The following is a 24,708-nucleotide window of genomic DNA, read 5'->3' on the forward strand; positions in this document are numbered from 1 at the left end:
CGATTTCGCGGCTCAACTACATACACATGACCTCGGAGTTCTCGTACATGTCGTAGCGCTAAGACATCAGTCCGTCTGACAGGGGATGGGAGGGATGGGGAGTCTCCCGTAACACGACGTAAACTTCGTAACGTAGAAAAGCGCAGCCTCCCGTTGCAGGTGATCGTAGTCTTCCGAGGTCCAAGACGCTGCAGTACGCATCTGACGGAGAACGCCGGGAGAATCAGGCCACTGAGACATCACCGAGATGAAGCGACGCAGATGAAGGACCGAGTTCTCCCACTCGCCGTCGTGAGATCGAGGCCACATGAAGGGCTCGCTACCCGGGCCAAACACGGGACGACGCTCGCGAGAGAAGCCTCGGGTCCCCACACTCCAGAGACGTACGCCTCCCTTCCCCACCGCTCCATGACCGACATCGCGGCCCGAGGCACGAGCGACGCGTCGAGAGCGCTGAGCTCGCACCGGAAGTTGACTTCGTGGGACTCCCAAAGCAGCAAAGCTCGGACTCGGGGATCAGTGGCCGCGACTTCCGCAGTCACAGCGATGCCGTTCAGGTGCTCCACCGCGGAGGAGTTGTACGAGTCGAGGGCTGCGCCGTTGCCGAAAAGACGCGCGACCCCGTTCTTATTCTCGATCTTGCGCTTGAGGCGGCGGTCGGTGCTTTCGGGGGGAGCATGTTTCACCTCATAGTCACCCCACAACGCAGCGCGCCATTCCGCGATCGTCAGAGGCTCTCCAGAAACGAGGGGATCGAGCAGGCGAAGTCGGCAGAACTCGCGGATGCGCACGGCATTGTGGAGGTATTGATGCACCTTGGTATCGCGTCGCAGCTGGTCGGCGCCGGCGGGTGGGATGAGCGATGGCGTCATATCCGACACCGTGTCGAGCAAGAAAGGCGGGGGGTAGAAGTAATGCACGGAGTGTCGCGGCTGCCCCAGGGGGCTGACTGATCGGAGCGCCGCCTCCCAAGGCTCAGGGATGAGGACGAACGAAGACGGGGTGAAGGATCTTGCTGGATGGCGAGCCTCGGGAGAGTGATCGAGCGTGACGGCGGACGACGACGCGGCACTCGTTACGACAGATTTGGACTTCTTCCCGCCCCTCCTGGTCTTCTTCTTCGGGCCGTCGCCGGGGCGCGTCGGAGGTGCCTGCATTTCGGTGGCAGGCAGCTCCAGGCGTCGGGTCTTCATGGGACCGTCGTCCTCCCGAGTGTGCGTGTCCGCGGCGGTGATATCGAAACGTGGCAGGCGGCTAGTGCACAATTGACCGGTGACGGCGAAGACGAGGTTCGAGACCCAGCTGCTCGTGAGATTGGCGATCGCTCCGAGTTCGTCGGGATGGTGGCGCATGGGTGGATCGGTTTCCTTACCAGACAGGAAGTAAGGGAAAGTGCGGTCGACCACGTTCCACACCTTGACCTGGGGGGAGAGTGGCTGAAGAAACCAAACGGGCAGCCCGACACGAGTCGCCAGCTGAGCAGTGGCCGCGTCGCGCGCAAAGACGCCAAGAACCGGAAGCAAGTCTTCGCTGTAGTCCTCCGCGCTGTCCAGACGGGGGAGCAACACCGTGAGGTAGGTGCGCAGACCAAGCAGTTCCAAGCCGACGCGTTGAAGGTGCGCGCCCACGGCAACGGCCACGGGTGCGTAGGAAGGCAGACGATTCATGCGGTCGAGGCACTGGCTGACCACGAGGCAGAGTTGGTCGCCATACGCTCGGCGTTCCGGGGTAAGGCCAGAGACCTGTTGAAAGGCGTCGGTGGCGTAGCGTGCGCCATTGGTGAGGTCATTGCGAACGTCGGCTTTGAGGAAACCTAGGCCGGGGACTCCGACTGTTCCGTCTTCCACCCAGTCTCGCGACGGCATCAGAAGCGACCAGAGGATAGGGGGCATGAGAGGGTGAGGATGACGAAGTGAAGGGATGCAGGCGACGTGCCACATGCCGCGAATAATCGGCTGGGGCCAGCGGGAGTACTCGTGTTCGCCCCACAGACCGTCCTGGTACGTTCGCACCACCTTGCGCTCTACGGGATGGGTGGGAATCCAGTCCTGGTTTGGGGACGTCACCACCATTGTCGAGAAACCGTCGGTGGACGCTGATTTGGCGTCGAATGGGTGCGTGACTTTGGGACCTGATAACAATGAGACAACGCATCGGTAAAGAAGGAGCGGACCGACAAGGATTTCGCTGGTTGACGACGAGCACCGCTCGCGCGGACGACGCGAGAACATCTTCCTGAGATGCAGCGTTGTTGACTGGGGTGGGCATGACGAACACTGATGTCAAAGACGGAAAGCGTCAGCGCGATGAACGTGACGCCCCCGAGGCCACAAGTGTGGTGGAAGGCGCATACCCAGAGCGAACTGGGATGCGCGCGACCTCGAACGAGTCCACGCGGAGCGTAGCACTCCACGCACGGACCTCGTCTACAAGTGCAAAACGGACGGCGCACATCCAGAAAGCACTGGCAGCGCACGTCCGGGAACAGAGGGACCCAAGCGTAACACTCGGAGTCACCAATGGACCGACGAAGAAGATGTAGCAAGGATGAGCCTACCTAGGGACGGGTTCAAGAGAAGGAAACGAGAAATGCGCACGACGAAGACGACAGAGAAGTCGAACACGGGCGCGTGACGTTTCCGCGCCTAGATGCGATCCGGCGTCCCACGGTTGAGGAAGTCCGATCAGACGCCAGCACCACTTGCTCCGTAACGCCGAAGTACGCCTGGGTTATGTTCCCGAGCGCAAGGTGGTAACGGGCTCAAGGTTGGGATGCCTCGCTGTGCTGCGCAGTGATGAGCATCCAGACGAAGTACGACAGAAACGCGTTGGGGCCCATGGTTCCCGGCTGCGCAGGACAAGAACTACTGTGTACCACCGCGTACGTGGCCGCTGGCTGGCTGGCTATGTCCTCTGAACATAATCGATCACCTAGACGGTTCAGAACGAGTGAGACGAGTATCTGATGTCACTTTCCGTGGGGATCGGGGTGGCGGACGTGTAAATTAAAAGCGCATGTATACTGCATAGCCGTAAACGCTTAAATTGAGCCTCCATCGATCTCCAGATCGACGGAGGCAAAACAGAGAGCTTGCGAGGAAAGCCATGTGAAAACGACGACAACGGCCGGCGGATGCGGAAGCGTCCCGACCGGCCGAAACCCTTGCTCTCGACGACGTCCGACATCACCTTCCCGTCCTCCCTGGCTTCAGCCGTACTCCTGAGATCTCGACGTCGTCCGTGGCCGCTGAAATTATCGTCCCTTGCCCCGGTGCCCCGACGTCGACCTCAGTGTGCTCCCCCCTATTTCACAGTCCTCGACGTCGAACCTCGACACTCCCATACACCACCCTTCCTCCTCTCCCTCACCGTAGTATATCGCGGAACCGGGATAACTCTGCCATGACGAAGAACTATAAGAGGAAGAAAAAGGCAAACGGAGAGCTGCGAGGCCCGGACGTGAGTCTCTTCGGGCCCAGCGACATGGGGAAGCGTCGAAAGATGAGTCCGGAGCATCCTCGGTCCACACAAGCGGACATGTATGCATCCAGTGCGCCCTCCCAGGCTGAAGCAACGAGCTCGAAAGGGGTCCAGTCGGATTCAGGGCCTCACACATCAAACTTCGACGACGCATCGCACGCTGGCCCGCAACCCCCACCATTGGATGACGAGCGCAGCGGCCCGAAGGCCAACAACACCATCGTGAGTGACCCTTTGGAAGAGATGATATACCCCATGTGACACGATACTCCAGCCACCGAACGAACGCACCGCGCAGTTTGAGAAAATGATCCCGAACGCACTCAGAGCCCTTCTCGAACGCTTGCAGCCACCGCATAAAGACGATCTGTGTCACGCGTGCCAGCTACAAGGCATCGAAACGCCACTCCCTGATTTCAGCGCTCGCTTCTCGTGCGAAGATTGCATTCCGAGCCCCGCTTTCTGCACAGAATGCGTCAAGAAATGGCACCACTTCACACCGTTCCATCGCCTGCTCGAATGGAAGACACAGAAACAAACCTGGCTGAATACGACACTATGCAACTTGGGCGATATCATCGTCATCGGGCACCCTGACGGCAGCAAATGCGCATCCACGTCGCAAGAGACGCCGCTCACCATCATCCACGAGCACGGGTTCTGCGTCGATTACAAGGTCCGCTACTGCAAGTAAGCGGTGATGTTTTTGACACCGTTCACGCCTAACTGACGCCCCACGTGAACAGATGCAGGGGCGGGGCAGAAACGCTTCAACGACCTCTTTGTCTGCTGGAACATGGTATATTCCCGGGATCGTGGTCCAACAACGTTGGCACCGCGTACACCCTCAACGCGTTGAAGATTCTCGACGCGAATCTCGTTCAAGCCCAGTCCAGCATGCACGATCTCTTCATCGTGCTCACACGTTTGACGGACGAGATCGCAAGATTGGACACTCTCGTGAGCGAGTTTCTGCTACTCCTGGTTCGCGGTCTGACGTCTAACCAGGACCGCGCAAGGCAACTCTTGACCGCGATGCGAGAATACAACTTCCTTATGACGTGCATGCGGCACGGGGTGGTACCAGAGGCCGGGAAACCTCTGGAGAGGAACGCGTTGGCGTTGGCGTGCCCTCTGTGCCCACAGCCGGGCATCAATATGCGTCCAGGTTACCAAAACAGGGATAAAAAATACCAGTGCGTGCTTCGTACTTGCGGGAGAACACCGCTAACATCCAAGGCCAGATACCTCGACACACCGTACCTCGTATGGGACGGCAACTTTCGCCAACATATGCGACCCAAAAAGGTGGATATGGAGGACCAGAGCCTATACCGTGGTGCGAGCTACTTTGCGGACAGCAAAGACCTGGAGAAGCACTTGAACCTGATCGGAGAGGAGGACAAAGAGGTGAGAAGGCCCGTTGATACGTGCGGCGCACACCGCGTGAGCTGACGCGTCGAAAGCCTCTGACTTGCCACACATTCAAAGCCGCGGGCTACACTGGCCACACAGGAACGGTCGCTGGCCTAGTGGCGGGTGTTTGCCGACACGGTTTAGTACTGGGTGGGAGCGCCGTCAACCTGTCGAAGGGAGAACGGTACGTGCGCGCGCTACACCAAGACACACGTCGCTGACGTGGAGATCAGGTTTGCAATGGTAGACTTCTCCATGATGTCGGCGTGGGCGCCATACCACGCCTTACCGAGAATGAAGATGTGGTATGATGTGGGATGCATGTTCGACGTCAACCTGCAAAAGCGACTGCGCAAGATGGCGTCCCACGCCCGGCAGCTTCCTTCCGTGGGGGACCTGAACAGTGAGAACCTACCGAAGATCGAAGTGGCCATCAGCGACTTCCACATAGGAGCGCACAAGACGGAATGTCATACGAGACACAACGCCAACCTTCGTCATGGGAGCGCTCGAACGGCTGGCGAAAACCCGGAGCCCCTCTGGGCTCAACTGAACGGGGTCGCGAGTCGCACGAAGGAGATGGGGCACGCACATCGTATAGACACGCTGACGCGTTCGATCGACGACATCAACATGAAGAAGATCATCCACCAGCGTGAGCAGACCTCTCACGTGTTGCGCTGCACGTAACTGACCACAGCACGGACGTAGCGCAAACGCAGAGAGACCTATACGACGTCGCGGTGGAATGCTGTAAAGACCAGAAACAGTACTACGAAGGCCTCGAGGCCAGCCTGAAGAAACATCGACCGGAGCTTCTGGAGCAGTGGAAAGGAGAGTTTAAGACGTGGGAAGAAGAGGTGGTGGACGTGGACAAACGCAAGATGGAGGGGTTTCAGAACCCCTTCGAGCTGAAGGAAGACTGTGAGCCCGTGACGCCGTTGTGTTTGCGAGGAGGCCACTGACCACCCACCAGCATCCACGATGGAAGCCACCGCGGACCGCCTACGCTCGGGCGAGGAGAAGCTCGAGACTGCGGCTCCAGTCGACGACGACGAGATGAAGGACGCCGTGGGTGTCATTGAAGACGCCATCAAGCTGGAGGAAGAAAGGTGGGTGTATCGTACGACGCACGAGGGGTGGGGATCTCACGATATGCGTCCAGGACGTGTCTGTTGGAAGAACTGATGCAGCCCAAGGTAGGGGATACGCCGAGGAAGCTCAGGGGGCTACAACAACAAGTCCAGATTTTCGCCGCAGAGGCCAGCGAGATGGAAGAAAGATACAAGCTTCACGTATCCCCCTCTCTCTCGCGTGCGGCGAACAAAATCCGCACGACGCAGGCCCAACTCCCGAACAGCTTCCCGCTGGACCCAGAGACGGAGAAGCCCCTGCCCAAAGACCTCTCTAACGTCCCCAACGAGCTCGCGCGGAACCTGGTGCGAGACCTGGAGGCCGTGTCGATGGTCGAATTGCCCTCTAGCCATCACGTTTCCATCCGGACACACGGCGCCGCTGACATGATCGTCGCCGTAGAGCGGCGGCTACGGATGGCGCAGGCAAAGCAAGCTTTGGACGAATATCGCGCCCTCCTCGCAGGGGCGAAATCGCTGAGTATCATTAACTCGCAAGGTGTCGGCCTGACGCATCGAAAGAGGATGCGGGACGCGGCGAAAGAGCCGGCAATTCGTCGCGAGGAGACCAGAATCAAATACACCGAAGCGCGCAGCAAGATGGCGCGGTTGACGAAGGAGGAGAAGGATCCCCACCTGCAGGCCTTGAAGTCCGTGGAGGCGGATACGCAGATCTTCACTTTAGACCACGCAGATCGCAAGAGAGGCGACACTCACCGTACCCCAGACTGGATATGGGGAGATCTCGAATGGCTGTTTCAAATGAACGACGATGACATTCGAAAGATACTTCCCAGTGAGTAGACACAGAAACCTTGTCGCACGACTGACGATGACAACGATCTCGCAGAGGTGAAATGTCACTGGTTCAGATGCTTTGCGGGGCAATATCGTTGGCAGGAAGAGGTCTATCTACGACCCGAAGAAATGTATCGCATGTTCGCCACATACGACTTTCACATCGCGCGATTCGACAAACTCGCCGAGGATGCGAAGAAACACCAACCGGGTGATACGACAAATAAGACGTCACCGCGACTGGGCGCCGCGACATTCTACTACAGGTACGGTTGTACTGAGCTCATTTACATCGAGATCGCACTGACCCCGGACCAGGAAGAAGCACAGCTGGGAGAAGCTCAAGGAGGCGGCGCAGGAGGAATATCCCGAGCACCTGTACAAGGTACGCTCGTATGATTCCTGTGACTCGGACGAGGGATCTGAAAAACGAATAAGGACACCATGGGCCTCCCTGAAAAGGAGTAGGGATGGCCAAGCGAGGACAACGTCCAGTCTCCGGGCGGTGTGAGGAGCCCCAGTAAGAGACCGGATCTGCGTGTTGCGCGGTGATGCGCACGCGCGCGCGGCGCGCCTCGTGCCAAACCACCCGCTGCACCTCCACCACCTGCGCGCCGCACCGACCGTTCCATCAAAAACGCACCCGCACCACTACCCCGCCGACTCGCTCGCGCACAATCCCCCATGGGATGCGCGCGCATCGCCGCCACCACGTTGCAGCGCACGCGCGGCCCGACATCCTCCCCGCACCTACCACCCCTCATTCCTCGCCTCCACGCATTACAACCACCTCGCCGACTCGCTCGCGCACCGTCTACGGCAATGCCCCATGGGACGCGCGCGTCGCCGCCACCGCGTTGCTGCGCGCGCGGCCCGTCCTGCATTCGCCCTCCCCCGCTCCCCCGCACATACCACTCCTCTTGCATCACCTCCCCGCATTCCGTGTTTTCGGTAGTTTGTTACTGAGCCTCTCGCTTCCCCGCATCTCCCGCCCCGCCGCGCACTCGCTTCCCCCTGCGCGTGGCCGACTTCCGGTAGCGCACGGAGTCGACGGAATCGCATGTGATCCAACACCCCTTTCGTGCGTCATCCGGCGTTAGCGTCCCATAAACGGAGTGTCTGGCCGACCATGCTATAGGGCGAACTCCGCCCGTGTCCATATGTAGATGACCCCGCGCACAAGAAAGGGGGTGTTGACGGTAATGGTAGCAGATCGAGGGCGACTGGTGTGTGTCTACTTAGCAGGAGGCGTCGGACCTCTCGGCATGGCTTCCCCCACCTGTCCCCTCTGTCTCGAAGAACATCTTGAGGGAAGAGACGACGAAGAAGCAGTAAACATGCGTGAAACAAAGAACAAGTGAGTCATGCAATAAGCGACGGGAAGACTGCTGACTGGTGAATAGGCTCCTATATTATCCCTTGATAGTCTTCGACGGGAATTTCCGTACCAGGAGGCCGCGCAGGAACGAGCACGACGACAACATCCCCCTCAGGCTCCACGGAGGGAGCTCCAACTCGGAGAGCGCAGAACTCGATGCGCATCTGCAGGAGCAGGGTTGCCCAGTAAGACTGCAGTTCTATCGACTGCGACATGTTGAGTCTAATCCCTTGTGCGTGCGCAGGACGAGACAGGGGCTGACGACCGTGAGCATGACCGGGAAGAAAACGAAGTACTCGATGGAAACACGAAGGTTGGTCCGGCGGCAACGGGTGCCACGGAGAACGAGGCGCACTCACGACGAGTCTCACGTGCAAACCGAGACCACGGCGCGACGGGGGAAGGTCCGGAGACGCTTGGGGCGCGGTAAAGAGCGTGGACAGAGGGAGGTGAATCCGGCTTGTGAGGCTTTCCTTGCACACGGCGCACGCAGGGGCGCATAGCGTGGAGAGACCCTGACATCGACTTCAGCAATGAAATAGCGCCGCGCGTCGTCCGCCCGCGAGTCATCGCAGACATTACAGTCCTTAATACAGACGATCATGCGCACGCCACGCGGCCACGCACGCGGCGCACCTCGTACCAAACCACCCGGCTGCAACCGCACCTGCGCGCCGCACGGCGGTTCGCGCGCGATGGAGTGGGCCGCGAGCTATGGGTGTTCGCCATATCGCGGATGAAGGTGCGTGCGCTTAACAGCAGCGACGCGCAAGTTTCATGTTTTTGGGTCGAGTCTTCGTGACCCTCGCACGCACTCGCCACCTCGCGCTTGCACGACTATTCGCGCACGTGCAGAGCGCGGGAGAGGAGGAGAGGCACGCATCACGGGGCGGCAGTGCTAGAGATCATATCCTCGACGCGGCCCGCTCGAGGACGCACGGGACATCGATGTAGACAAGCGGTGTCGGGGGTACGAGTGTTGCGGGGAGGACGGTCCGCACGGCCTCCTTGGATGAACATCCTCCGGGCTAATGTGGCGCGGATATCCAGGAATATGGTTGGGCACCATCAAGGTGGCGTGTTTCGGCGGGCGGCAGGTGATAGTGGCGCGGGTCCAGATGCGAAGGGCGGGCGCGGCACCCCCTACGGGAAAGCGCGCCCCGCAGGGGCGCGCGCGCGAAGTGGACGCACCCCTCGCAAACGCGCGCGAGGTGGACGCACCCATCGCAAACGCGCGCGAGGTGGACGCACCCATCGCAAACGCGCGCGAGGTGGACGCACCCATCGCAAACGCGCGCGAGGTGGACGCACCCCTCGCAAACGCGCGCGAGACGGTGCGCGTGAAGGGTGTGCGTACGTGCAGCGCGACAAGGGTATTGGGCTTCGCGCGCGTGCGCATGCTCGTTTGCGCCGAGAAATGAAGCAAATGAAGCGGGGGATGGACGCGCAGTACATAGGGTGCCGGTTTTCGAAAAGCAGCCCGCGGGCGCTGCCGGGGGGCGGGTTTCGAAAAGGGATGGGCTAGGGAGGCGCAGGCGTTGGGAGGCTTTTCGAAAATGTTGATGGCCGTTAGGGGAGGCAATGAAAGTAGGGCTTATAATCACGTAGCCCGGACAGAACAATAAGTGATGGTGGCCCAGCGGTCTACGCTGGGCGCATATTTATGCATCAAGTTCCGAGAGGTGTCTTGGATCGACTCCGACTTGAGGATTATTTTCATGAGGCGCCCAGCCGCCGGGACGCGAATGGCACGACGCCCATTTGCCGTGCCTACCCGATTTGGTAATAGCACTCTGCCAAAGGATCCCATGAATGGGGTTCATGGTATTTCTAATACGTACACTGCTACGTACGGCTGGAAATGGCCTCTCTATGGACCCCATCGATAGCTGTCCTCCCGAGATCTTTACCGTCATCATCCAACACATCGTCGGCCCCGCTTCTCAAACAGACGATGGCAACGAGCCCTCGACCGAATGGCTCCGTCTGCTCCTCGTTTCTAAGGGGTGGCGAGATGCTATCGTCAGCACGAAGATGTTCTGGAGTGTAATCCACGTCCGTGGAAAAAACGCCGAACATTGGCTGAAGCTGTCCCTCGATCGGGCTCAAGGTGCTGCCATTGATATCAATATCGACGTAGAGAATATCCCTCGCTTGGAACTTACCTCGGTACTCCACCACGCCTCCAATATACAATCGTTGACATTCGACACTCTGCTGAAAAAACACCTACCAGAACTGAACACGTTTCTTGCATCCAGCGCATTTCCTCGCTTGACGAAAATCTCCGCGCGGAAAGGCTGGGAACCTTGGTCTCCTCCGGCAGGAGAGGCTCTTCTCCTGAACGGGACAAACATCCCGCGCCTAAAGACACTGCACTTGTACAATCTGGCATACCTCGCGGAGTCCTCATTCTTCCAACACCTGGAGAAGCTTTTCATTTGTCTCACCTTTGAAGTGAATCGCTCCGCGGAACTCATGGAAGCCCTTCCGGCCATGAAGCGACTCAAGTCCCTTCGCCTTCAATGCCTAGACGCTGAAGAAGTCCTCGCCCGGGTTCCCCCGAATCCTATCACTCTGCCGTCGCTCACCCATCTCGACACTCCCAGCAACACTTTTGGGCTCGCCACATTCTTATCCTACTTGCATCTTCCCCGCGCGACTCACTTAACGCTCAGTTACACCACCGAAGGCAGGGTCGACATCCAAGGCCACGAGGAGCACACTGGCCGACGCGCAGGCATCGCAGACGTCCTTCCCCACCCCCGCACCAACGTGCTCCCGTTCCTTCCGCTTGTTTCGGACGTTGCCTTCACCATCGATCGCAGGCACAGCCAGTTCGCAGCGAGCAGCCCGGGCCGGCAACACTCGGTGGACATTCAGTACGACACCGAGACCACCGGCATCTTCCACGAGGTGTACATCGAGCCGGAGTTCCAGCTCCGCGACCTCATCGACGTCGCGCGCGACTGCCCCGCCGCGACGCGCCTCGACATCTCCGCCGAGCACGTCGACATCACCACCACCGTTTGGCGCACGCTCCTCGGCCGCTTCCCGCTCCTCACGGAGCTCTGCTTCGAGGGGCACGGCTCGCTCGCGCCGCTGTGGGCCGCTCTCGATCCGAATCTCAACGGCGCCCTCGGCGATCGCACGGCGGCTCTGTGCCGCACCCTGCGCACCATCTCGCTCCGCGACTGTAGCGTGCTGTGCAGCCCGTGGGAGGCGGAGGAGGACGCCCGTCGCGGGTACACGGCCGTGCCGCGGCCTCGGTTGGATCTCTCCGTCGACGCGCTCAAGGCCATGCTGTGCGCGCGAGCGGAGCGCGGCGTCCCTATCGTCAGGTTTTCGTACGTCGCGGCGCCGCGCATGGAAGAGCTGGACGAGTTCCGGACGGTATGGCGGGGAGAGCATGCAGCTGCGCTTGCGGATCACGTCGCGGACGTGTCGATCAAGACGATGTACAAGGAGGTGGATGGGGAAGACGCGAAGGCTTCATGGAGGTGGACGCACTGTTATTATCTAAGTCCACACTTGGGAAATGTTACTTGACCAGTGGGGATTTCGTTGCCTCTTCCGCAAATTTGTTTGACTTACATGAAGACGTATCTAAATAGGCTTGCTTTCGGAGTTGTCAACATCTGGCGGTCGTCAGTGATGCATATAGGGTGGCGATCATTGGGACTGACTACCCGCCGCCGCCTGTGACGGATCAACTTTTATCGCCGTTAGAAGTCTCAGAACCCGCGAACTCGTGTGTCAATGTATATGACCTGTTTTTCTTGTTATCCTTATGCGGCATGCAACGCGAGAAACGTATCGAGCCTGCTGCCTGACTGGAGCCCGGCGCGTGCGCAGGAGTCAATTAGGAAACGATCTAAACACTTGAAAGCGCACTGTTTTAGGAGGACAGCACTGGACGACGCACACCTTATAATTTGTGCACGTAATAATGTGAAAGCGGCTCACCCCCCTGGCGTCCCCCCTGAAACATCTCCAGTGAGGGTTCAGGACGAGGACGAGCCACGGGCGGTGTCGCGGAGGGTGAAGTCGGACAGCCAGGATGAAACGCTGATTGAGATTACTGTAACGGGACGCGCACTGACAAGTCGGATCCGGGCCGAGTGGCGTGCCTCCTCCTCTTCCTCCTCTCGACGCGTGACAAGTCCTGTACTAGATACGTGGTTCCCAGTCCTCACACTGACAAATCGATATACTTCCGAAACCACGGGTTGTCCCAGACTCCGTCCGCGGCCGCCACTCGCGTCACGCTCCCAACCCCAGCGCCTCCCTCTTCTCCCTCCACATCTCCCGTCCAACGGCGGTCCGCCAGCGAAAACCAGCTCTGCCAGCTCCTTCCCGCGCTCGCCCAGCGCTTCCGCCAACTCGAGCCGTCCACGGGTTTTCGTACGTGTTCGCGATCGACAGTCGCGTGAGCTTGGGAAAGCATTGGAGAAGCGCCGCCCACTCCGCCCGCTCCGTGAATAATGAGCCGCTGATCCCGTCGAGCTCGAGAGTGGAGGGACCGTCTGGGCAGCGTATGATGTCGACGAACCGTCCCAGGCCATCGAGAACGTCTTCCGAGACCACGTCACAAGTTGCTATGTCGCAGTGGACGATGACGCGGTGCGTCTCGCCCGCGGTCCAGCCTTCGAAGCCGAACGAGCGCGCATCGGCGGTGACGCGCAGCCCGACGAGCGAGGGGAGGACGGGGATCGAGTCTGCGAGCGTGTCGGGAAGATAGTCGAACACGTCAGCGGCCTCGCAGCCCACGCATTCGACACGGACCTCCTGCGCGCAGGCAGGTGTAGCCGTTCGAGCAACCAGGCGGTGTCCGACCCTTCGCAGATGTGTTCCGTGAACTCGAGGACGCGGAGGTGGGCCATGGTGACCGGCTCTTTGAGCCCGACGTCCGTGTACCACAGGTCGTTCAACCGGTCTAGGTTGTCTCCCTGGTATTGTATACTGTCGACGCGGAACTCTTCGAGCTGCGGCGCGGCATGGAGGAGCCGAGGACGTGCATCGGCAAGACTGTCAACCCGCTGGCGAGCGAGACGCGCTTCAGGCGCGCAAAGACCATTGGACGTGGGACCTGCCAGCGCGCAAAGACCGAGATCGTCGTGAGAGCGGGGGCATTGTGCTGCTCGAATGTGACTGGTGAGGTGTACCACGGCTCCTTGGTGGGGGTGTCTGACACGAAGACGAGTGTCGTCAAAGCGGGAAACGTCGTTGATAGGAAGAAGTCATTGAGATGAATGCGATCTGCCTTGTTGAGAGGATTCACGGCAAGGGATCGGAGACGGAGTGAGTGGGGAAGGATTGCAACGAAAAGAGACCATTTTTTGCCCATGTCTTGGTGATCGTGCCCGAGGTTGAGCTGAAGGATGACATCGATGGGAACTCTGTCCGAGTGGACAAGACAAACCATCAACCACTCTCGCGCATGGGGCCCGCGTGCGATGACAGTGCTCCAGAGATGCTTTTCGGAGGCGATAGTCTCGTTCCAGTGGCGGGAAACGAGGCGTAGGGGGAGCCATCTATAGAAGCCAGGTGGGGGTGCGAACCTCGGACGCTCGATTAGGAGGTTAAACGACGACATGTCCGGGTCTGGCCTCTGAATGGTCCATCGCAATATCAGACAGAATGTCTCTTGTGGGATGTTGTCCATGGGGGCGCGATTTTCCGGTTGTGTTTGGGAGTGGATGGGGATGATGAAGGCAGGAAAGAAACGCACTGGCGCCTGTTCACGAGGGGAGCTGACCAATTGATCTCCCAGGCATGCCACATAATATTAACCGCCAGCCGTGCCAGGCCGTGCCGCGTCGAGCCTCTTCCGTCCTCGGGAGTCCTCGGGAGTCCACCACCACCCGCGTCCATTCTCAATTCTACCAAAATCTCGCCCCGCGCAGCTCTCGGCAGGCAGATTTCCCTCGGATCCTCCCCGCACGGCTTTACCACACCCGCCCAGCGTCCGCAGAGCCTCGAGCCAGCGACCGTCCCCGGGGATGGCGCCCGGCGTCGACACGGTACCGTATGTGCGGGCGTCGAGCCAGTGCCCGCCGCGCTTGTGGACGACTATGCTGACCCACTCGCCACCTCTTCCGGACGCGTGGTTGTCCGACTGCAGTGCAGGACGTGTGCCCCGCGCGTCCGCTTCATCCAGCCGGTCGCCGTATGGCAATGGCGTACGCGTGCTGCTGCTTGACACTGCTGATCAGGGAGCTGGCCGCAGTATGAGTAGCAGGAACCAACCGGAGTCGACCTCGGTCGCGCTCCACACAACCCGGACCCTGTACGCGCCCATGCGGCTGTTCCGCGAGGCTCTCGCGCCCCGAGTCGAGGCGTTCATGTCGTCACCGCCGCCGGCGCCGTGCGCGGACCCTCGACCCCGAGGTCGGCATTCAAACCGAAGTCCAGTGACCCGGCATCCGGCGAGTCGCTGTGAGTTTACCCCCCCCTTCCGCACCTGTGGTCACCACGGCTGTATTACAATGCCCCAGGTACATGGGAATAAGCTTTTGCTATTCCTGAGGGCGTTGTTATTGTAATAAACGTGGTGAGGTCTTTAACAATAACAACGCAAGGGGGTCTTGTAATAACTGGTGCTGAGGCTGTTAAAAGCAACGTGGGGTTGTTAAAACTGGCGTAGGGTTGTTAAAACTGACGTGGGGCTGTAAAAAAGGGTGCAGGGTTGTTAAAATCGACGTGGGGCTGTAAAAAAAGGGTGCAGGGCTGTCAAAAAGGGTGCTGGGTTGTTAAAATCGACGTGGGGCTGTTAAAACCGACGTAGGGCTGTCAAAAAGGGTGCTGGGTTGTTAAAACCGACGTGGGGCTGTTAAAATCGACGTGGGGCTGTCAAAAAAGATGCTGGGTTGTTAAAATCGACGTGGGGCTGTAAAAAAGGGTGCAGGGCTGTTAAAACTGACGTAGGGTTGTTAAAACTGACGTGGGGTTGTTAAAATCGACGTGGGGCTGTAAAAAAAGAATGCAGGGCTGTTAAAACCAACGTGGGGGTATTACACAACGTGCCAGCTTGTTAAAAGTGACGTGGAGATATTACAGAATGTGCCAGCCTGTAATAACTGACGTAGAAGTATTACAGAACATGCTAGGCTGTAATAACTAACACCAGGGTCCCACTGGGACCTACCTAGCTATAAATAGCCTGGTTCAGGTACTGCTACAGATGGGCATTCTGGCAGGTATAGTGGGCTGGAATTGGGGATAAATGGTTAGCTAGAGATGAGTATGGCTAAACGGATACGTTTGGGCTGGTATAAGCAGCTGGAATGGGGAGCAGTAGCTAGTATTTACCAGTAAATGGGCAGCCTGGGGTGCAGCACAGGGTGGGGAAATCGTCAGGCACTAGTTATTTATCAAAAGAGGCATCTAATAGCTTTCTAACAAATCCAAGATCATGTTGATTGGAGCAGTATTGGTGGAGATACAGATGTACCCCCGTTTTGGCCGATAGGAGCATCTGCTAGAATCAGAACTGGTGGATGGAATCCCCTGGTTCTTGTTGTATACCGTGTGGATTGCCTTCCAATGAGTGGGGTCGAAATCCGATCGGAGAAAAACCCCTTCATTACGGAATAGATTGCTGATTACGCTTCAGCCACAGCGCTTTTGATCTCTCGATAGCCACTTCCCATATGCTCCGATAAGTGTTCTTCTTTTTGCAGTCTTTTCCTCTACTCTACGGAAAAGTGTTCTAGGTGTCATTTTAACAAGAACAGCCCTCTGTACCTTCCTGTGCAGCTGTGCACACTTGCAGACCTTTGCCTCACCCCTCCATAACTACCCATTATATCACCATGGTGTCTTCTGTGTCGAATTGGCACTGCTCAAGGGCCCTAAGATATGTAATGATCATACTTATCAGAACATGTTTGATAGTGTAATGCCCCTATCTGTCCCCCCACTTGCTCCCCCGATCCAATCATATGTGATACTCTGATAGTCTCTTGTGAAGTCGATCAGAACTCGCCTCGAACACAGCTACAAGATGCAGAAAGAACCATGTGAATCAGCCCAGAATTGGTGAAGATGTTCCATTGGAGCCCAGAATGCACCACTGGGCTACAAAGTGTGAGATGAAACCTCTTCACATAACACCCACTCAACCCTGCAAGGAATGGTACACTTGCCCCCACATGTGGCAGAGGTGCTAAGTCATATTCAATATCATCCTGAAACATGTTCCATGTGTTATTGCCATGGGTATATGTGTGTGTGTGCCCTATTTCACATTTGTGTAGAGTGAGGGGCATGGCTGTAGAGCAAAATGAGCCCTGTTTCAGCTGTAGACACTGTTACTTCCTGAGTTCTTCACCGATCTTCGTGATTGTACCTGCGTTGGATAGGTGTGTTCAAGCTCTTATCAGATCTACGCAGTGTACATTTATCGGAGATGGATTCATGTGCTGAGGGGGGCAATGCATGGAGGAGAGATAAGGATGGATATAGCCTAAACAAAGACCGATAATGTTTTCATACTAGTAACATACAGTATACCACAATGGTCAAACAATACAACAAGAACCAGATTGATAAATGGAGCGGTTATGGAGGGGTGAGGCAAAGGTCTGCAAGTGTGCACAGCTGCACAGGAAGGTACAGAGGGCTGTTCTTGTTAAAATGACACCTAGAACACTTTTCCGTAGAGTAGAGGAAAAGACTGCAAAAAGAAGAACACTTATCGGAGCATATGGGAAGTGGCTATCGAGAGATCAAAAGCGCTGTGGCTGAAGCGTAATCAGCAATCTATTCCGTAATGAAGGGGTTTTTCTCCGATCGGATTTCGACCCCACTCATTGGAAGGCAATCCACACGGTATACAACAAGAACCAGGGGATTCCATCCACCAGTTCTGATTCTAGCAGATGCTCCTATCGGCCAAAACGGGGGTACATCTGTATCTCCACCAATACTGCTCCAATCAACATGATCTTGGATTTGTTAGAAAGCTATTAGATGCCTCTTTTGATAAATAACTAGTGCCTGACGATTTCCCCACCCTGTGCTGCACCCCAGGCTGCCCATTTACTGGTAAATACTAGCTACTGCTCCCCATTCCAGCTGCTTATACCAGCCCAAACGTATCCGTTTAGCCATACTCATCTCTAGCTAACCATTTATCCCCAATTCCAGCCCACTATACCTGCCAGAATGCCCATCTGTAGCAGTACCTGAACCAGGCTATTTATAGCTAGGTAGGTCCCAGTGGGACCCTGGTGTTAGTTATTACAGCCTAGCATGTTCTGTAATACTTCTACGTCAGTTATTACAGGCTGGCACATTCTGTAATATCTCCACGTCACTTTTAACAAGCTGGCACGTTTTGTAATACCCCCACGTTGGTTTTAACAGCCCTGCATTCTTTTTTTACAGCCCCACGTCGATTTTAACAACCCCACGTCAGTTTTAACAACCCTACGTCAGTTTTAACAGCCCCACGTCGATTTTAACAACCCTGCACCCTTTTTTACAGCCCCACGTCGATTTTAACAGCCCCACGTCGGTTTTAACAGCCCCACGTCGGTTTTAACAACCCAGCACCCTTTTTGACAGCCCTGCACCCTTTTTTTACAGCCCCACGTCGATTTTAACAACCCTGCACCCTTTTTTACAGCCCCACGTCAGTTTTAACAACCCTACGCCAGTTTTAACAACCCCACGTTGCTTTTAACAGCCTCAGCACCAGTTATTACAAGACCCCCTTGCGTTGTTATTGTTAAAGACCTCACCACGTTTATTACAATAACAACGCCCTCAGGAATAGCAAAAGCTTATTCCCATGTACCTGGGGCATTGTAATACAGCCGTGGTGACCACAGGTGCTTTTTGACAGCCCTACGTCGGTTTTAACAGCCCCACGTCGATTTTAACAACCCTGCACCCTTTTTTACAGCCCCACGTCGATTTTAACAGCCCCACGTCGGTTTTAACAGCCCCACGTCGGTTTTAACAACCCAGCACCCTTTTTGACAGCCCTGCACCCTTTTTTTACAGCCCCACGTCGATTTTAACAACCCTGCACCCTTTTTTACAGCCCCACGTCAGTTTTAACAACCCTACGCCAGTTTTAACAACCCCACGTTGCTTTTAACAGCCTCAGCACCAGTTATTACAAGACCCCCTTGCGTTGTTATTGTTAAAGACCTCACCACGTTTATTACAATAACAACGCCCTCAGGAATAGCAAAAGCTTATTCCCATGTACCTGGGGCATTGTAATACAGCCGTGGTGACCACAGGTGCCTTCCGGGCTCTCCGCGAGCTTCGTACCTTCCGCGTTCTGACAGACTATCGTCCGACCCAGGTTCGAAGCCACCCTCGTCAATTGCTGTTGTTTTTGCGAGACCCTCTACTCCCCTACGACTCCATGTACCTAGTGATCTATTTCGTACAATGTGACACGGACCGTGTACTACCACTACTATTACTGATATTCATCTTCTTCCTCTTCTTCGTCAGAGCCTCCATCGACCGCCGCTCGCGTCACGCTCACGACCCCAGCCGCCTCCATCTTCTCCCTCCACACCTCCAGCTCGAACGGGGGCTCGCCAACGAAAACCAGCTCCTCCAGCGGCTTCCCACGCCCGCGCAGCGCTTCCACCAACTCCACCGGACACCCGCCATCGACGGGGATCTCGTTCGTGCTCCCGATCGACAGCCGCGTGAGGCCGGGGAAGCGTCCAAGGAGCGGCGCCAACTGCTCCTGCTGCGTGAACAACGCGAGGATGGCGCCGCCAAGCTCGAGAGTGGTGATATCGGGACGGCGTGCCATGCGGTCGACGAACCGCTCTAGGTGATAGAGTATGAAGAGGGCCGAGTACGAATCCTTCTTCGGGCTGTGGACGATGAAGCGGTGCGTCCTGTCTACGGTCCAGCACTCGAAGCCGAACGAATCTTGAGTGCCGAAGACGCGCAGGCCGACGAGCGAGGGAGGGCGGGGATCGAGCGTGCGAGCTTGCAGGGAAGATAGCAGAATACGTCCTTGATGCTCCAGTCCTCGTAGTCGACACGGACGACCTGCGCGCGCGGCAGGTGGAGGTGGGCCAGCACCCAGGCGGTTGGCGAACGCTCGCCGGTGAGGTCCGTGAGCTTGAAGATGCGGAGGTGGGCCATGATGACCGCTCTGTGAAGTCGGCGCCCGCGTACCACAGGTCCTGCCACGCCGAATCTGGTTCGTGTTGCACCGAATCTATGTAGAATCCTGGGTGGTGTTCCCAGCAGAGGCGGAAGTCTTCGAGCAGCGGCGTGGCACGGAGGAGCCCTAGGAGGTGCGTCGGTAATATCGGCAATCCCCTGAGGAGCCAGAGGCGCTTCAGGTGCGCAAATACCGCTGGACGCGGCACCTGCCAGCGCGCGTAGACCGAGATCGTCGTGAGAGCGGGGGTATTGTGCTGCTCGAATGCGACTGGCAAGATGCTCCGCGGCTCATGGCCAGCGTCTGACGCGAGGGCGAGTGTCGTCAAAGCGGGAAACGTCGTTGAGAGAAAGAACTCGTTGAGAGGATCGCGATCTTCCGCGTTGAGGGGACTGACAGCGAGGTATCGGAGGTGGTGTATGTGGGGACGGATCTCAACGAGACAAGACCATATTTCGTCCCTGTCTTTGTGGCGGAGGTCTACGACAACATCGATGGGAACTCCGTCGGAGAGGGCGAGACACACCATCAACCACTCCCGCGCATAGGGCCCGCGTGCGATGATGGTGCTCCAGAGATGCTTCTCGGAGGCGATAGTTGCGTTCCAGCGGCAGGAAACGAGGCGCAGGGGCAGCCAACTGTGGAGGCCAAGTGGAGGGGTCTCAGTGCCAGGGTTGCAACCAAAGCCCTGTAAGGTGCATGGTTGCAACCATGCAACGGTTGAAACCGTAGTATGGTTGCAACCACACCACAGTATATATTACCACTATACACATCCATAATGAATGCAATAACAATGTGCAAGTTGTGATGATCGCTTGAACATTGACATCTCATAGTCAAACTGACATGAATATCGAATACGAGATGGTTCGAACTCACGACCTGAACAATGACGCTAACCAGAACGCTTTACCACTACGCCACGAGACCTTGCTTCTCTGTACGGGTCTTTTAACTATGACATCAACTCCGCTACTAATACACCATAACAACTCTGTAGTCTCATATGAGTTCAATTACTATGGCACCCTAATGCCTCTTCTTACTCCATGCTTCCTAATGCCATTGCAGTCTGCTTTCGAATTGTATTGAAGTGTGCTGTACACAGGTCGAAACCATGGTGTGGACCTACCGTTCGGTACGGTTCAAATGGGGCTGAGTATGGTTGAAACCACAGCACGGTTCAAACCGTCGTATGGTTGTAACCGCGTATGGTTGTAACCACGGTACGGTTACAACCTTGCCACGGTTACAACCTTGCCACGGTTACAACCATACGACGGTTTGAACCTTGCCGCGGTTTCAACCGTGCCGCGGTTACAACCGTCCCCGTTTCAACTCAACCATGCCGCGGTTACAACCATACGACGGTTACAACCATGCCGCGGTTCAACCATACGACGGTTACAACCATGCCGCGGTTTCAACCATACGACGGTTTCAACCGTGGTGCGGTTTCAACCGTGGTGCGGTTTCAACCGTGCCTCGGTTACAACCATGGCACGGTTACAACATCTGAGCATGCGACATCATTAAGACACCGACGTCATTTGAGGCACGCCCGGGGTGGCTGTGCCCTGGGCGCGCCTCGGGGCCTGAGCTCGAGTCCGAGTTTCTCGGACTCCGGCGTTCTTTGCGCACGCCCAGCGCCCGGGCCGCTCCCCGCCCCGGTTTTCTCGCGCCTCCGCTACGCCTGCGCGCGCGGCGCTTGCTGGCTCGCGCGCGGCGCTCAAGTTCGCGTTCTTCCTCTGTCTCCTCACTTCCCTCGCTCGTTCTCTCTTTCGCTCTCTTCGCTCTTCGCCTTCGCTCTTCGCTCTTCGCTCTTCGCTCTTCGCCCTTCGCTCTCTCTCTCGCTCTCGTCACCATGCCTGCGATGCACCCCAACCACAGAGAAGTGAGCGTTCATTCTGGTGCAGATCGCGCGTGCTTACCTTTTCCGCAGGTCCTCGAGGATATGATCCACACACGCCACTCCAAGCTGACGCTTGGACGCATCGAGGAGGTGAGTATTCCGTTCATTATCTCGTACGCAGCGCTCACCTTCGCCTTCAGGCTCTGCATTACGGTCTCGGCGCCGAGGTGGTTCGCCGGGACAACACGATCATCGTTCGATTCCGCGCGGGTAGGTGCCGTGTGCTCGCCGCGAACGACAACGTCGAATCTTTTCACGCGGTACGTCGTTCCGTTTCGCATTCGGTATCGCGCGCACGGCTGACACGGCTTCATAGCCTCACGACGGCAGAGGGAACGTTAGTGCCCACCACTCTCACCTGTAAGTGCATCTCTACCCTGCGCGCGCGACCGACGACGAGACACTTTACAGAATCGGGCGTTGGATAGTGAAAAGCTTCAACTTCGAAGCCAAGCGTTTCAAGCACTGGGAGTGGGACCTGATGTGCCATCGTCAGTGGCAGGCGCCCGCTTGAACGCCGAGTAGCCCGTAACGTACCGTACCGTAGCTTAAACTCTTCGTAATGCTTTGAATCACACGTACATCTTTTTTGCCTTGAAATTCTGTAGTATTAGTTCATGTTCGGTCATGTACAGTACTTGGATGTCACCCATCAAATATATTTCGTCTCCCCAGCCATGTCCGTTCACACTGTCATGGCAGTGAGCCCCGAAGGCGCTTTCTCGCCCCCGCACGCGTCTCCAAGAGGCGCCGTGGTCAGCGATAACAATATAAGAATCAGTGCTCCTCTAAATGGTGTAATAGCGGGGCAAGAGGGAAGGCGCCGCGCGACTTGAATGGTGAACACAACATGCAGCGCATGTCCAGCGCACTTGCACTCATGATTGCAGATATCTCTCATCGCGTTGTAACGGCGTGAAGAAACCTTCCTCGTCCGGACCGGCGTTGGACGTGCGCAAGAATGCGGTCACCGTAATATCATAGCGACCCAGGGTCTGTTGCCCACAGACGCCCGCAGAGCCGCGTCCGACTTTCTCGGACAGCCCGCCGGCCCGTCTGCTCCCGCTCGTTCTCGTCCTTCGCGTCTACCGTCTCGTCTCGCTCTCGCTCTCGCTCTCTCGCTCTCTTACTCTCTCGCTCTCTTCCACTCTCTCGCTCTCTCGCTCTCGCTCTCTTCCGCTCTCTCGCTTTCTCGCTCTCTCGCTCTCTCGCTCTCTCGCTCTGTCGTTGTCGCCCACCCTCCCGCTCTTTCGCACTTCGCACATTTCCCTCGTCATTCAGCCTGACAATGAACAAGAATAACGCGCACGTACGCACCTTGTCAGCAACATCTTCATTCTGCTAATGATGAGTAGATCTTCAACGTGATCTACGGCGTCGTCGAGCCGGAAGATATCAAGTTCAAGGACTTCGAGAAGGCGATGAACAGCCTGGGCGCGCGCAAGAGCACCGGCGGAGGCTCTGTTCGATCATTTACGGCAGCCTGTTGGAAAGGCACCGTGCACGTACACCAGGTCAGTCTCACTATTTCGCGTGCTGTCCCTCGTCGCCGACCAAAATGCCAGCCACACCCGTATGACCACTACACGAAGAAGAACGCCGGGAGGCTCAAGGTGAGCGAAGGCTGTCTGCGACGCATAGACTCGATGCTCACCTTGTCCAGGTTCAGTTGGAGTCCAGTGGATTGACCCACCGGGTCATTCGCCGTGAGGCCCGCAAGGCCGGCATCTTCATCCCGAAGCTGCCGTCCCAGTAGAGTAGTTTCCTAGTCTCAGTTTGCTTCGTTTAAACCTCGCCGGGTTCGATAATCTCGGATTGCCGAAGTGCGGGCGCGGGCGCGGGCGGACCGGCCTGGCGACTGAGCGTTATGTGCCGTCGTCAGCGGCAGGCGCCCGCGTGAACGCCGAGTAGCCCGTACACGACCTTTGTTCGTAATGCTTTGTATGACACGTCCGTTGTGTTTGCCTTGAACATTTCTAGTATCAGTTGAAGTCTCGTACTTGAATGTCACACCCATGAAATATATTTCTCCCCAGCCCCGTCCGTTCCCGCTGTCACAGTGACGCGGCCCTCCCGCGTGTCGGTCGCGGGCAGGAGGAGGTGTTATGGGGGCCAGTGCGGGTGGCAGGCCGCCGCCGCCCCGGCCGGGTGAGCGCGCAGAGCACGTTGATCGGAGCGCGCTCGCAGGTGCCTCTAGGGCTCTCATCGTGTCGTACTGACGGGGGCTAACTTAGGTGCCCGTAGAGCCGCGTCCTATGACCACGTGTATTGCTTCATTCTCGTGTGATGGAGCGGGACCCCGAGGCCGGGAACGCAGATACTCAACAGGCCAGAAGATTTCACGGCAACCCAATATCCTCGACCCAGGGCAGGGGACGTCGCGAAGATGCATGACGTATGCCGCATACCGGGCGGGTGGGGCAGAGGTGAGGGCGGCAGTGGGGTCGCAATCGTACAGCAGACGTGCGAAAAAAGGGGATATACGAGTACTGCATCCTCAGTCCCACCTCTCCCAGGGATACACTGGTCCCGCCAACCTCTCCAAAAAGTTACTCGACGAAGGCCACGGAACACCCCGCTCTGACCCTGGCATCCTTCCGTCGACACGTCCCCGATCTGAGTGCGGAGCGGGGTGGCCGTCTTCGAGCTCGTCCGCCCGCTGAGACAGATTGTCCGCAATGAGCATCAGAGAGGACACGAGGTCCAAGTTTCGCTCTTGAAGGCGGGCGGAGCGAGCTTCGGCGATGTTTTGAAGATCTTCCACGCGTCGTTCCAGAGCCTCCACGACCTTCACCAGAGCGGCGTTGGTGGCGAGGACCCTCCCCAGAATAGTACGGCATTCCTCCATCATGAAGGAATGCTGCTCCACGGATGAAACGGGCGCGCCTTGATTTTGCTATGGGCTAGATGTCAGTTGGATGGGGTTATATACTGGCCGGACACTCACGGGGGCATATTCCCCGGTCAACTGCGGCGGAGTAATTGTGCCGACCGTGGGGTAGAAAACGTCGCCTTCCTGGCGAGGGTATGGAGGGTCTTGCCACCCAAAGGCGGCGTTGAGCGAGGGGGCGCACTCGTGGGACATGGGGACTTGTGGGCGAAAGGGAAGAGGAAGAACTAGAGGGGACGTTCAACCAGACCTGTAGCCTGTAGGTCTCCAGCGTCGAAGGGCACGGTGATGGTAGTCCGGACTCCGAATCAGACTCCAGAATCAGAAATGGCGCTCTGCCGCCCAATGGGCGCCCGGCGCCGCAGTCTCATGATAACGCGAGGTTTCAGGAACACAGCCCCCTTGGATAACAATTAATTTTTCAAAGGACGGGCCGGCATGGATAGTAAGACGCCAAGGTCGAGAGCTAACCGCCGAACACGGATGTCTCAATGCGTTTTATATCTCAAGTCTCTCGACCGAGTTTCCCGAAGATGTTTATGAGGG

At 57.3% G+C, this 24,708-nt stretch overlaps 7 protein-coding genes across 7 annotated transcripts; 3 read left to right on the plus strand and 4 right to left on the minus strand.

The window, feature by feature from the left end:
• Nucleotides 1-66: 66 nt before the first annotated feature.
• Nucleotides 67-2,072, minus strand: BXZ73DRAFT_93508 (uncharacterized protein; the record flags this gene model as incomplete). The annotated part of the gene is made up of 2 exons (XM_048026678.1): nucleotides 67-315; nucleotides 342-2,072. The coding sequence occupies 2 exons, from the start codon at nucleotides 2,070-2,072 to the stop codon at nucleotides 67-69; spliced, it is 1,980 nt and encodes a 659-aa protein (XP_047871172.1).
• Nucleotides 2,073-3,787: 1,715 nt separating this feature from the next.
• On the plus strand, nucleotides 3,788-7,226 carry BXZ73DRAFT_57436 (uncharacterized protein; the record flags this gene model as incomplete). Its single annotated transcript, XM_048021583.1, has 10 exons — nucleotides 3,788-4,170; nucleotides 4,227-4,440; nucleotides 4,489-4,676; nucleotides 4,725-4,890; nucleotides 4,947-5,080; nucleotides 5,130-5,551; nucleotides 5,608-5,820; nucleotides 5,888-6,064; nucleotides 6,100-6,825; nucleotides 6,880-7,226. The coding sequence occupies 10 exons, from the start codon at nucleotides 3,788-3,790 to the stop codon at nucleotides 7,224-7,226; spliced, it is 2,970 nt and encodes a 989-aa protein (XP_047871173.1).
• A 2,851-nt stretch (nucleotides 7,227-10,077) lies between these two features.
• BXZ73DRAFT_108352 (uncharacterized protein) lies at nucleotides 10,078-11,754 on the plus strand (the record flags this gene model as incomplete). Its single annotated transcript, XM_048017143.1, has 1 exon — nucleotides 10,078-11,754. The coding sequence occupies one exon, from the start codon at nucleotides 10,078-10,080 to the stop codon at nucleotides 11,752-11,754; it is 1,677 nt and encodes a 558-aa protein (XP_047871174.1).
• Nucleotides 11,755-12,209: 455 nt separating this feature from the next.
• Nucleotides 12,210-13,870, minus strand: BXZ73DRAFT_108353 (uncharacterized protein; the record flags this gene model as incomplete). The annotated part of the gene is made up of 3 exons (XM_048017144.1): nucleotides 12,210-12,273; nucleotides 12,614-12,993; nucleotides 13,169-13,870. 3 exons carry the CDS (start codon nucleotides 13,868-13,870, stop codon nucleotides 12,210-12,212), a joined length of 1,146 nt encoding a protein of 381 aa, XP_047871175.1.
• A 4,776-nt stretch (nucleotides 13,871-18,646) lies between these two features.
• On the minus strand, nucleotides 18,647-19,335 carry BXZ73DRAFT_108354 (uncharacterized protein; the record flags this gene model as incomplete). Its single annotated transcript, XM_048017145.1, has 2 exons — nucleotides 18,647-19,176; nucleotides 19,233-19,335. The coding sequence occupies 2 exons, from the start codon at nucleotides 19,333-19,335 to the stop codon at nucleotides 18,647-18,649; spliced, it is 633 nt and encodes a 210-aa protein (XP_047871176.1).
• Nucleotides 19,336-21,224: 1,889 nt separating this feature from the next.
• Nucleotides 21,225-23,028, plus strand: BXZ73DRAFT_83065 (uncharacterized protein; the record flags this gene model as incomplete). The annotated part of the gene is made up of 11 exons (XM_048023853.1): nucleotides 21,225-21,254; nucleotides 21,303-21,362; nucleotides 21,413-21,532; nucleotides 21,589-21,632; nucleotides 21,684-21,763; nucleotides 21,948-21,973; nucleotides 22,077-22,111; nucleotides 22,554-22,581; nucleotides 22,628-22,786; nucleotides 22,838-22,885; nucleotides 22,936-23,028. 11 exons carry the CDS (start codon nucleotides 21,225-21,227, stop codon nucleotides 23,026-23,028), a joined length of 723 nt encoding a protein of 240 aa, XP_047871177.1.
• Nucleotides 23,029-23,769: 741 nt separating this feature from the next.
• Nucleotides 23,770-24,357, minus strand: BXZ73DRAFT_108357 (uncharacterized protein; the record flags this gene model as incomplete). The annotated part of the gene is made up of 2 exons (XM_048017146.1): nucleotides 23,770-24,168; nucleotides 24,220-24,357. The coding sequence occupies 2 exons, from the start codon at nucleotides 24,355-24,357 to the stop codon at nucleotides 23,770-23,772; spliced, it is 537 nt and encodes a 178-aa protein (XP_047871178.1).
• Between the last annotated feature and the right edge of the window lie 351 nt (nucleotides 24,358-24,708).

This window comes from Epithele typhae, assembly GCF_022376455.1.
Source record: "Epithele typhae strain CBS 203.58 chromosome Unknown BXZ73scaffold_156, whole genome shotgun sequence".
Taxonomy (NCBI): domain Eukaryota; kingdom Fungi; phylum Basidiomycota; class Agaricomycetes; order Polyporales; family Epitheliaceae; genus Epithele; species Epithele typhae.